Consider the following 12,114-nt stretch of genomic DNA (forward strand, 5'->3'; position numbering starts at 1 on the left):
CTACTTTGTAGAACCCACATTTCTTCTCAGAAACATTACTATACATTGTCTCAATTCTCTAGCATTCAGTCCATAAATTAAAGGGTCCAAAAAGGGAGGGAAAATGACAACAGAAAGTCCAAAGGCTCTTCTCAGAACTGTTAGTCTACTTTGACTTCGATGAAGGATGTATGTAGCGTTTGTGTTGATCTGCAACACAAGAAAAACAAGCACATGTGTACAGCACGTTTGAAGGGCCTTTCTCCTGCAATCTGGGTTATTTGTCTTTATACACGTGACCAAAATCTGTACATAGGTGTACAATATAATCATCAATGGACATCCTAATATTATCATACTATTAAATATCCCATAATAGTTGTTCCAGGTCAAATCATCGCAAATGACTTTCAGCACTGATGGATAGTTACAAAACAAATCTACAACTTCCGTCCTGCAAATATTTGACTGCATAAATGCAAGGAACAAGGTGAATATCATTGACACATTGATAAACCATACCAAAACAATAATTCTAATTACATTCTTGGATGTCAGTATTGAATGATAGTTTAAAGGACGACATATAGCCACATATCTGTCAAACGCCATCGCACTCAGAATCATCAAGTTTCCTGTGCCGTAGATATGAATGAAAAGAGCCTGCGTGAGGCACGCCTTGGTAGGAATGTGTCTGTTCTCAGTGATGATGCTGAAAAGAAGGTGAGGGAAAAGGGCCGTTGAACCCAAAATGTCACTGATGGGCAGATTTAACAGCAGAATAAACATGGGTTTGTGGAGCTTTTTACTCACAAGGATAGTTAGCAATACCAGCAGATTGAAAAAGACAATAATCAGATAAAGAAGAGTTCCAAATATAAATGATGGATAAATATATTTAGATTGAATTTCCAGAGATGACAATGACAATATGTCCACTGGTGAAGAGTTTGACAGCATGATCATGCAGTCTCTTCTTCTTAGAAAAAAATGGCTTCAAGTGGCTACAGATGAGTAATCTTTACCTGAAACAAAAGTTTATTCAACAATAATCAGGTTCCTGTGGAGAAATAAAAAAAAAAAACAATAAAAAAAATCTGTAGAGTGTTTGTAATCATAAAACAAACAAACAAAAAAAACCTCAAGTCAGAGGGCACCTGTGGGTTCTCGCCTGTGGCAGTTTGCTGTCACACCAACACTGTCTGACTCACTTTGAAAAGGTTTTTTTTTTTTATACAGAGACACAATTGGCACTTGGGACTTAAAGGTGTGAGATCACTGAGTAACCTGCTGTTGGAATACGTAAGCCTTCATTTGTTCCCCATTAAATAAACTACAATAAAATTTTTTTTATATAATTTTTGTCTTTATTAAATTTGTAATTATATTCCTTTTCCTGGTATTCAGGTTTTTAAAAAAGTATACAAAGAATCTTTATGTCAGTCACAACTAGATCTCTATAGCATATTTAAACAGTGCTAGATTGTTAAACATGCTGCAAGATCTAAAAATACTTAGTAATAAAGTCACACATTAAAAAATGATGTTAGAATGGAACAACCATAAAAAATATTAATGATAGCAATAAAAGTATTTAAAACATCAATTTGCCTGTTACACAGAGGGATACATGTATACCAGTAGCCATATGGTCATGCACTAACCTCTAACCTACATCTTGAAATCAGCCAAACTCAACCCCACAGCTATCGATGGCTCTCTGCTTTGTCAAAAACGTGCCTGTATTATAACAGGTAACTTCACCAAATATGCTGCAGCTGTACCAACACCAAGTCCAAAAGCCTGCACTGTGTCAAAGAGTTTATGGAATGACTTATTTGTGCAGAACAGACACAGAATTGCCTCAAAACTGCCCAGAGACCAAGGCATTGACTCTGAAACAATTGGAGAACTCTATAGCCTTGCATGCATTCACAAAATCAGAACAACACCCTACCATCCGAAAGGCAACCCCATCAAACGGTTTAACCTTACTCTGTTGGACATGCTGGGTGCACTCTCGGAGCAGGAAATGTACCATTTGAAGGACATCATCAATCCTCTCATCCACACTTGGGCAGACAGCTGGGTCCACGTGCAGCAGGTTTATCAGTTCAGAACTAAGCAGAGCTAAAAGCCCACAAAATGAAATCAGGGTCAGGCAGGTAGATGTCAATCACAAGCATGGGATAATCCAAGAAGACAGCAGAGTGATAAGGGTCCAGGTGAGGGTCAGGGCAAGCAGAGATGACGCAGGGTCAGAGACAGAAGATCAGGTCCAGGTAGAAAAGCTCAGTAATGCACAAACAATACTTTGCACTGAGTGTGGCTCTGTGTGCTGCTTAAGAAGCAGGTGGGTGATTATTTGATTGGAGACAGCTGAGCAGGAACCAGGAACTGAGGGCTGGGGCTGCTGGGAGATGAAGTTCAGTCAGCACTCTGGTGACTGTTCCCACTGGTGACCAGAGGGGGAGTCAGAGCTATGACTCCTGACAACTTATAACTAATAATAAAAATGATGTGACTGGATTCTCACCTTATGAGCTCATGGTCGCCAACCCCTTCTCCCAATGAATCTCACTGTTACGCAGCTTGCTCCTGGCTCGTTTTTTTATGGATGGAGGTGTTATGTCCTGCTGCTGCACCAGGACCTAGTCTTAATCAGCACCTGCCAGGTATTTTTAAGACAGAGGAGAGCTCACCAAAGCAGAAAGGCATGGTGCTGAGCAAGGCAGCAAGGTTTGTGGTTTTGTTTTTGGTTTTAATGGTTTGTTTCATTATTATTTCCCTCCTTGTCCTCAGAAGTCTTAGACTGCTGGGTTCTGTTATATTGGTTTGGGGTTGTACCTTGGTGGTCTCGATGTGCAGGCTTTGTTTATTTGGTTTCTTTTGGTAAATTTGGTTAGGCAGCCATTAACAGGGAGCTGTAGACTCCGATGGTCAACATAGCTGGGTCAGCAGTCTTCCTGACGTATTAATGTGTGGACATGGTTCCAATTCCTTTTGTTTTTTTATCTTTTATTTGAACTAAATTATTTTTATTGTGTTCTCTCTTTTGTTTCAGGTAACAGTTTTATTTATTTAATAAACTGTCCCCTTCATTCTTACTTGTGTCCAGAATTATGATATGGTCCCCTTTTGTATTTTTTCCCTAGACTCGGGGCAGGTTTGCCCATTGGGGACGTAACACTTGCTTTTGGACTACCCTTACAGGAGGACCAAACACTCCTATAAGAATCATGTCCAGAAACTGACCTCCCAACTGGAGGAAAATAGACGTGCCCTCAACAACTCTGCCAAAGTCACTAGGAGGAACAAGGAGAGGTTCAACCGTCATGTCACTGCAGCAGATCTGGAGGTTGGGGTTGAAGAGGTTTATGTTATCTTCAAAAAATAGCATATCTGTAGAAGTCTCAAATTACAAGTCTTTGTCAAAAAGTATTCTATCTATCTATCGATCGATCGATTTACTACTGTGTGCTACAGATTCAGTAAATAAAAGCTATGTCGTGTCAAAACTGGTTGGATTGTTTTTTATTATTATCCATGGTCTTAATTTCTCAGTAGAACCCAGAGAGCAGAGGTCCTCAATCTTTTTTAGTATCATGAACTGCGTTTTCCAGGCACCAATAATTTTGCAGACCATAGAAATGAATAAAACGTATAATTTTCTAGAGATTTGAGCTTGTTTATCGACAAGTTCCAGCTCCATCAAGGGTTATCAAAAGAGCCCCATTGGCTGCGTTTCCATTACACATATGGGCAAAACGTTATTGAAATTCTAGAAATGTTGAAAAAAAAAAAAACAATTTTGTAACTACACTGTTTCCAATAAATCCTAATAATCCTAATAATCACAAACCATTTCATGTGATAAGTTATTAAAAAATATGGTGACGAAGGTTTCTATGACCATTTTCAAGTTCTACATTTCTTAATTTATTTTTAGCTTGAGCACACATATATACTTATACCCATACAAAATACACATATAACCAGTAGATATACATTTCAACACTTGTATGTCAATAATGCACTTTTTCTATTATCACATACATTATTTTACTAACATAAAAACACAGTGGGATGAAGAAAGACTTTCTTTTATTCTCACCCCTAAAGTATCTATAACTTGATTATGGTGTGACTGTTGAAGACGTATTTATGTTAAGATCACTGAGCACATATTGACGTCTGATTTTCTCAGTGCTAACATTAATTTTCCATAAAAATAATAAAATGTGTGTATGTACACACAAGCACACACAAACACATCAAAGAATTTCACATTTGCACAACACAAGTTATTTTACAGTAGTGAATAGAACTACACCGTTTTTTATATTTTTTTTATTTTTACAGCGCCATTTTGTTAAATATTTGTTTGAAATGGTTTATGTTTGCACATTGTTTAAGCTAGCTCCCAAGGCCATTCCAGAGTTTAAATCTAGACACTGATTGAGACATTTGGCTATTAAAATTTTCTTATCATTTGTTATTTAAAGTTACGATATCTGCAATTCAGCAATGAAAAACCTTTGGTCAAATGTTTTATAGCATATAAAGTCACTGTGTAAAGGAGTAAGTGGTCAAAATCACTGACACAAAAAACAGAAAAGACATAAAAATTGCCTACTTTGTAGAACCCACATTTCTTCGCAGAAACATTACTATACATTGTCTCAATTCTCTAGTATTCAGTCCATAAATTAAAGGGTCCAAAAAGGGGGGAAAAATGACAACAGACATTCCAAAGGCCTTTCTCAGAAGTGTTAGTTGACTTTGACTTCGATGAAGGATGTATGTAGCGTTTGTGTTGATCTGCAACACAAGAAAAACAAGCACATGTGTACAGCACGTTTGAAGGGCCTTTCTCCTGCCATCTGGGTTATTTGTCTTTATACACGTGACCAAGATCTGTACATAGGTGAACACTATAATCATCAATGGGCATCCCAATATAATTATATTAGTAAATATCCCGTAATAATTGTGCCAAGTCAAATAACCACATACTAGCTTCAGCACTGAGGGATAGTTACAAAACAAATCCACAACATCTGCCCTGCAAATTTTGTATTGAGTTAATAGCATGAACAAGGAGAATATCATTGACACATTAATAAACCATACCAAAAAAATAATTCTAATTAAATTCTTGGATGTCAGTATTGAATGATAGTTTAAAGGACGGCATATAGCTACATATCTGTCAAACGCCATCGCACTCAGAATCATCATGTTTCCTGTGCCGTAGATATGAATGAAAAGAGCCTGGGTGAGGCACGCCTTGGTAGGAATGTGTCTGTTCTCAGTGATGATGCTGAAAAGAAGGTGAGGGAAAAGGGCCGTTGCACCCACAATGTCACTGATGGGCAGATTTAACAGCAGAATAAACATGGGTTTGTGGAGCTTTTTACTCACAATGATAGTTAGCAATACCAGTAGATTGAAAAAGACAATAATCAGATAAAGAAGAGTTCCAAATATAAATGATGGATAAATATATTTAGATTGAACTTCCAGAGATGACAGTGACAATATGTCCACTGGAGAAGAGTTTGACAGCATGATCATGCAGTCTCTTCTTCTTAGAGAAAAATAGCTTCAAGTGGCTACAGATGAGTAATCTTTACCTGAAACAAAAGTTTATTCAACAACAATCAGGTTCCTGTGGAGAAATTGAAAAAAAATTTTCAATAAAAAAAACTGTAGAGTGTGTGTAATCTTGAAAGAAAAAAAAACCTCAAGTCAGAGGGTACCTGTGGGTTCTCGCCTGTGGCAGTTTTCTGTCTGACTCACTTTGAAAAGGTTTTTTTATACAGAGACACAATTGGCTCTTGGGACTTAAAGTGTGAGATCATTGAGTGTTGTTGGATTGCTTGAGCCTTAATATGTCGCCTATTAAATAAACTTTTATATAAAATGTATTTTTATATATTTTTGGCGTTTAATGATATAAATTTTTCTGATTTTCAGATTTTAACAATAAGTGTAAATTCCTCTAAGGAAAAAACGCCTTATATCAATGACATTATTTCTGTATATCATATTAAGAATAATGCTAGATTGTCCAAATGTCTTTAAAGTCTTAAAAAGTTTTAAAAACAATACAATATAAAACATGTTAGAATAAAACAAATATGAAACATTAATTATTGGTGACAATTAAAGCATTAAAAAAAACAAGACCATGCACTATCACAAAAATCTTTGTGCAGCAATTGAAAATGTCATAAAAATCATATATTTTAGATTGAATTATGTTAGTTCATTGGCATTAGTTCACAAGCCTCAAAGGCTGGTGTCTGACATGTTTTCCCAAACTAACCTGCCATTGAAGCTCCTTATTGGCTAAACACACCTGAACCAGTTACTGAGAAGAATATAAGGCAGGATATTTCAACAACAAGCAGAATGGTGGCCCTCGAGGCCTGGAATCTGAGACCCCTAAATAGATTACTCTTTTTTTTCTGTCTGTCAGTTAACATACAGTAGCTTGTTTTAAATAAATAAATAAATACATAATAATTTAAAGATCATCATTGCCAACAAATTTTTCTCATATTCTGACTTGAAAAGAGCAAACTAGAGTAAAGTTTATACAGGTGTCGTACACACACTTCACTTGTGGTCAGCAAGGATCCAGTCCACACACCTTTTTAATGACTAGAGTGTGACATTATTATAACATATAACAATGTGTTCTGGCTCGACTCCGGCATCCGGTGAAAATTTGAAGCTAATGAAACGGATATGGAGCGCTGGGAAGGCTGGACAGTTGGGTCGGACAGATGCAGCAAATGCCTCTCACACTTCTCAAGTTACGTCCCTGCGTCTGCACCGGAGTTTAGACCGTATGCAGTGTGAACCCGGGGTAACGTTGGACGCCGCTCCAATTAGCCTATCGATCTCTGGCTCCAATCTTCCCTCACTAGTGAACAAGATCTCAAGATACTTAAACTCTTCCACCTGGGGGAGGAACACACCACCTACCCAGAGAGGGAAAACTACCTTTCTCCAGTCATGAACCATGGCTTCAGACTTGGCGGTAATAAACCTCATCCCACCCATTTCACACTTGGCTGCAAATTGCTCCAATGCATGCTTAAAAGAAGCCAACAGGATAACATCATCTGCAAAGAGCAGAGCGGAAATCCTGTGGTCCCCAAACCAGACCCCCTCCAGTCACTGGTTGCGCCTAGAACCGGTGATAAAGGGCAGTCCTTCCGGAGTCCAACATGCACTGGGAGCAGGTCTCATAGTTGTCTCACTAAAAAACCCTTGTGCTATTTTGTGAAGTACAGATGACCTCACTCTGGTATTGATCTGTGATCCTTCCTATGACAAAGGTGGACATAGTTGACCATTGGGACTTAAAGTGTGAGATCACAGAGTAATCTGTTGCTGGGATGCTTAAGTCTTCTGTCTGCCATGGACACCAGTAAAGATAAAAAATTATTGGAATAAAAAGGTGTTTGCCTGTAAAAGGATGCATCAGAATTGTAGTGGAGCAAGGAGACAATGGCCACACCCATTGCAACTACTGCATCACAAACCTGAGTTTTTTTAAGATTGCTGATTTGTATCTGTTCTGGATCCAACACTTTTTGAAAAATGTAATAATGAAAAACACATTTTTTTCTAACATTATGAGAGAAATGATATAATAATATGTTTGAAACACCAAAAACGATTTTCATTGGAAGGGGTCTTTAAATAAGCAATCTTTTGAAGGTTAAGTAGAGATCACAGAAGTTTTGCCAGTCACTCCACATGAGTTGTGAATTTCAATTGGGAGGTTAGTATTTAGAAATACTATTAAAAGAACCACCCAAGTTTTATGTCAATCAATCTATATACTTTATTAACCCACGGGGGGAAATTTGTTGTTTTTCAGTACAACCAAGAACAAGACAAACAGAGAGAGGTACGAAGACAGTTCAATACACCAAAAAAGTTTCAAAATTTTAGAAGACAATGACAATAAATACAAATATGTTACATTTAATTTGTTTGAAATCATAACAGACTGTACTGTATGTAGAACTTTCATATATAATCCCAATCTTCTCTCTTAAATACTTTAATGTTCATCTTCCTGACCAGAAATTTAAAGTTTTTGTTGAATATATCAGCTCGTCAGCTGGTGTGACAGGAAATTATTTGGAGATTGGTGAGGACTTAAAAGTCTAGGGGTCATCACAAACATCCTTTCAAGACCTATAGTATCCAAATGTCACTGTTTCTAAAGAGCCATCAATATCATCAAGGATACCACCCACTGGGGTGCACACTGTCCATACCATCCCACAAAAGCTACAATTCAATACAACTGGACAAATGAATTAAAAAAATCTCATGAACATGTCTAATAAATGTAATCGTATAATGTTGAGATTTCAGCATATATTTCAAATGTTGTGTCTTGTTGATGGCAATATGTTGTTTTTAAAGGCCATTATTGAAATTTCACATCTTGTCCTGGGTACACATCTTGAGTTCGACAAAATGACATTTTTTAAAAAAAGTGTAATTGACAATAAAGTTCACTATGACTTCAGACAGTGTCAGAAACATTTGTTTTAGTTTTAAGGTTTTTTCTATTAATACTTTGCAGCATACATATAAATGACATTAAACAAATTAACCACAACTTTTTTTTTTTTTTTTACCTGTGATGAATCAACACTCTAATAATGGCTAAGGGTGACTATGACAACCACATCTGGCATCCTGGGGTTCAAAAATAGGGAACAAAGATATACATGAGTGTGTGATAATTGGGAGACTTTCAGCATAAATGTCAGTCAGTTTGTTTCTGCAATATTTTTACAACACACGTTTTACAGTTTGTCACACAATCCGATGAGAAGTCTGACGGGGTTTAAAATTGCTTAAAGAGATTTATGCTGTCTTAAAAAATGGTACATCTGTTTATAAAAGTCTTGAAATATAAATCTTTGTATAAAAAAAAGTATTTCATTTGCACACACACACATTTGTATGATTTATTCATTTTATTTTGCCAAATCAAACATTTCAGCTCATGAATATTGTTGTTTAACGTTTTTTTAAAGTCACATTTGAAAAGAAAAATCTTATTTAGCACCTTCCATGTTTGAAGGCTTTAGTGATCAGTTGACATGAAAAGAAACAATGAAACCATTCTCATTATTGTTATTTTTGTGTTTTACATACAAAGCAAAAACAAGGTATGTCGATTTAGCATAACTGTAATAAAATGACTATTTTGTGAAACCAAGACTTCTTTTTAAAAACATGATCATACACTGCTTCAGTTCCCTGGTTCTCAGTCCATATATTAACGGGTCCAAGAAAGGTGGAAATATTAAAATAGAGACTCCTAAAGCCCTTCTCAGGAATGGAGAAGCACTGTCAAAACGATGAGAGATTAATGTGAAAGTTGTGTTGACTTGCAAGACAAGAAAAACAGCTAAATGTGTGCCACAGGTCTGAATGGCTTTTCTCCTGCCGTCTGTATTATTGGTCATAACACATGTGAACAGGATCTGGGCATATGTGTACATGATTAATATCAGTGGAGCTCCCATGACAAGAAATATAGTAAAAAGTCCATAGTAGTTGTTCAGTGAGATGTCGTTGCAAACCAGCTTAAGCAATGATGGATTGTTACAATACAAATCTGCAAGATTTGAGCGGCAAAATTTAAAGCGGGCGAGTAGCATGAACAAGGTAAACATCAATGCAAAATTAAGAAACCAAATTAGACAAATGATTTTGATTAAGTTATTGGAGTTCATGATTGCATTGTACTTTAGAGGAGAACATATAGCCATGTATCGGTCGTACGCCATCGCACTCAGAATCAGCATGTTTCCCGTGCCGTAGAAATGAATGAGAAAAGCCTGAGTGAGGCAGGCATCAGAGGAGATGAGTCTATTCTGTGTCACGATGCTAAAAACAAGGTGAGGAAAAAAAGCCGTTGCTCCCAGGATGTCACTGATTGGTAAATTTAACAGCAGAATAAACATGGGTTTATGTAGCTTTTTACTTGCAGCAATAGTTGTTAATACCAGCAGATTACAAAAGACAATAATCAGATAGATAAGCGTCCCAAACACAAATGCTGGATAAACATACATGGATGAAAAGCCCAGTGAAGACAGAGTCAGCAAAGTCTCAGATGAAAAGTTTAAAAACATGATGATCCCGTCTGACTGCTTTTGTTGATGAAGGAAAATATCTGAAAAAGGGGAAATGTTGGTTTATTTATTTTAATTGGGATGTAGCTTCTTAAATGTTATAATAGATAAATTAAAAACTTTACAAATAAAAATGAATGTACTTACTGTGAAATCTTACATGAGGTGGCTTGCTTGATCGTCCTCCTTCTTGCTATAATTTATCCCTTCAATGCTTCCCTTTTTATGTAAAAGTACTCAGGTGACCTATAGATGTAAGATCATGTACTTTGCTTTTCCCAAAGGCATAAAATAAAAAGTGACGTAATCATCATAGCATAATCAACACAATTAAGCTGCTGTAACCCACATTGATGTTGATAGCGGCGCATGTTCCTATTCGACCTAAGACAGAACAAATAGCAAAAAAGCTGTGTGATGTGGCTCTTTTCCCCTTCCATTGTGGCTTATTTTTATTTAAAAATAAAAATAAAAAAAGTTTGAATGTTAAAAACTAACTATAAAATAAGAAGTGAGAAAGTAGTGAAGGGGTAAAAAATAAAAAAACTCAAACTTTAACTCATTTACAAACAGTTGAAGGACAGTATGCATCAAAAGTCAAACTACAACATTTTGACACATTTTTATGCGTCCAGTCCTGTACTACACAAAAAAATCAATGGACGTCAATAAGCACAACCAGCATTAAGGGACAGCGGATTATTAAGCAAATTTTCTATTTTTGAAAAAAATAAGGAATTTGAACTGTTCGAAAAATATGGCAGGAGTCACTTGTTAGATTTACATTTCTGGTTGAGATGCCCCAACAACAGTGAAATCAACAATTTTTATTTATTCATTTCTGACATTACACTTACTACTACTACTTTTTCTCCATTGAGGTGATCATATGTGACAAGGTGTCTTTTATTTTGAAAAGAACTTCTGTCAAAAGTTATAAAAAGGCTTTTTTTCTTTAAACGTTTGTGTTTTATTCCAGCAAAATGAGCAACAGTTAATTTATGTTTATCATAGTAGTAACAAAAACATAAATACAAATCACTGTCTTATTTTTTTTAAAGAGTGAATGAAAACTTTGAAGCTCCTACTGGGTTTTATTTAGTGAGAAATCAACCCAAATGGATCTTTCAGAGTTGAAGGTTACAGACCTCTGACCTAAACAAAAAATTCATGATTAAAACTGAATTTTAATTCAAATTGTGTTGGATCAGGAGCAGATGAAAACTGGATGCTTGAAAAATGCTCAGACTAATAATACAGCCATTGAAACAGGCGTGCCAAAGTTGACCTTTTTAACTCTGATTCTGAAGCATCCACTTGCAGACAACTAGACCTGTTAGTGTCTTACTGTTCCTCAACTGAGCTGGTGCCAGGCTCAAATTCTATGCTGGATAGCTCCAATAGTGCGCACTGTTCTTTGATACGCTAAAACTAGCATGAGTGTGTAAATACAGGCTTGATGGGATGTATATATAGTCCTGTAAAGACAGTGGCAATGTTAGATTCAGGTGTTGCATGTAATTTGATCTGGCCCTTGCCCTAAATCGCGCAGTTCTTCTCCTCTCTTGCAATGCTCAAGTTGTAGTCTCTACTCTAGATGGTCGGCCATTTGACACAGGGAAGATTCAGTACTTGACTCAAGGCATCAGGCCTACAGTGGGTCTTGACCTCGCTGCTCAAGGGCAGTCCGTGTCAGTTACACTGGATGCCCGCAGCCATCCAGGCCTTTGAGATTCTCAAGCTCTGCTTCTCCCAGGTTCACAGTTTATTGTAGAGGTGGGCGCCTCTAGTACCGGCATTGGGGAGTTCCTATCCCAGTTCCACAGTCATCTGGTCAAGACATACCCCTGTGCCTCCTATCCCCAGAAGCTCACAGATGCTGAACACAACTATGACATAGGCGCCCCTCTCCTTTATTGAAACGGGAAATTCATGAAGGGAGACCCCC

At 36.8% G+C, this 12,114-nt stretch overlaps 3 protein-coding genes across 3 annotated transcripts; all 3 read right to left on the bottom strand.

Moving 5' to 3' along the window:
* LOC112149396 (olfactory receptor 24-like) lies at nt 1-2,765 on the bottom strand. Its single transcript, XM_024277052.2, has one exon. It carries the CDS (start codon nt 943-945, stop codon nt 1-3), a length of 945 nt encoding a protein of 314 aa, XP_024132820.2. The 5' UTR covers nt 946-2,765.
* A 1,549-nt stretch (nt 2,766-4,314) lies between these two features.
* LOC112149395 (putative gustatory receptor clone PTE01) lies at nt 4,315-5,875 on the bottom strand. The gene has a single exon (XM_024277051.2). The coding sequence runs from the start codon at nt 5,554-5,556 to the stop codon at nt 4,612-4,614; it is 945 nt and encodes a 314-aa protein (XP_024132819.2). The 5' UTR covers nt 5,557-5,875; the 3' UTR covers nt 4,315-4,611.
* Nucleotides 5,876-8,511: 2,636 nt separating this feature from the next.
* On the bottom strand, nt 8,512-10,964 carry LOC112149394 (olfactory receptor 10A6-like). The gene has a single exon (XM_024277050.2). The coding sequence runs from the start codon at nt 10,164-10,166 to the stop codon at nt 9,228-9,230; it is 939 nt and encodes a 312-aa protein (XP_024132818.1). The 5' UTR covers nt 10,167-10,964; the 3' UTR covers nt 8,512-9,227.
* Between the last annotated feature and the right edge of the window lie 1,150 nt (nt 10,965-12,114).

This window comes from Oryzias melastigma, linkage group LG13, assembly GCF_002922805.2.
Source record: "Oryzias melastigma strain HK-1 linkage group LG13, ASM292280v2, whole genome shotgun sequence".
Classification (NCBI taxonomy): Eukaryota; Metazoa; Chordata; class Actinopteri; order Beloniformes; family Adrianichthyidae; genus Oryzias; species Oryzias melastigma.

Coding starts and splice junctions, on each gene's coding strand:
- LOC112149396 (XM_024277052.2), bottom strand. CDS start 945: ATGATCATGCTGTCAAACTCTTCACCAGTGGACATATTGTCATTGTCA.
- LOC112149395 (XM_024277051.2), bottom strand. CDS start 5,556: ATGATCATGCTGTCAAACTCTTCTCCAGTGGACATATTGTCACTGTCA.
- LOC112149394 (XM_024277050.2), bottom strand. CDS start 10,166: ATGTTTTTAAACTTTTCATCTGAGACTTTGCTGACTCTGTCTTCACTG.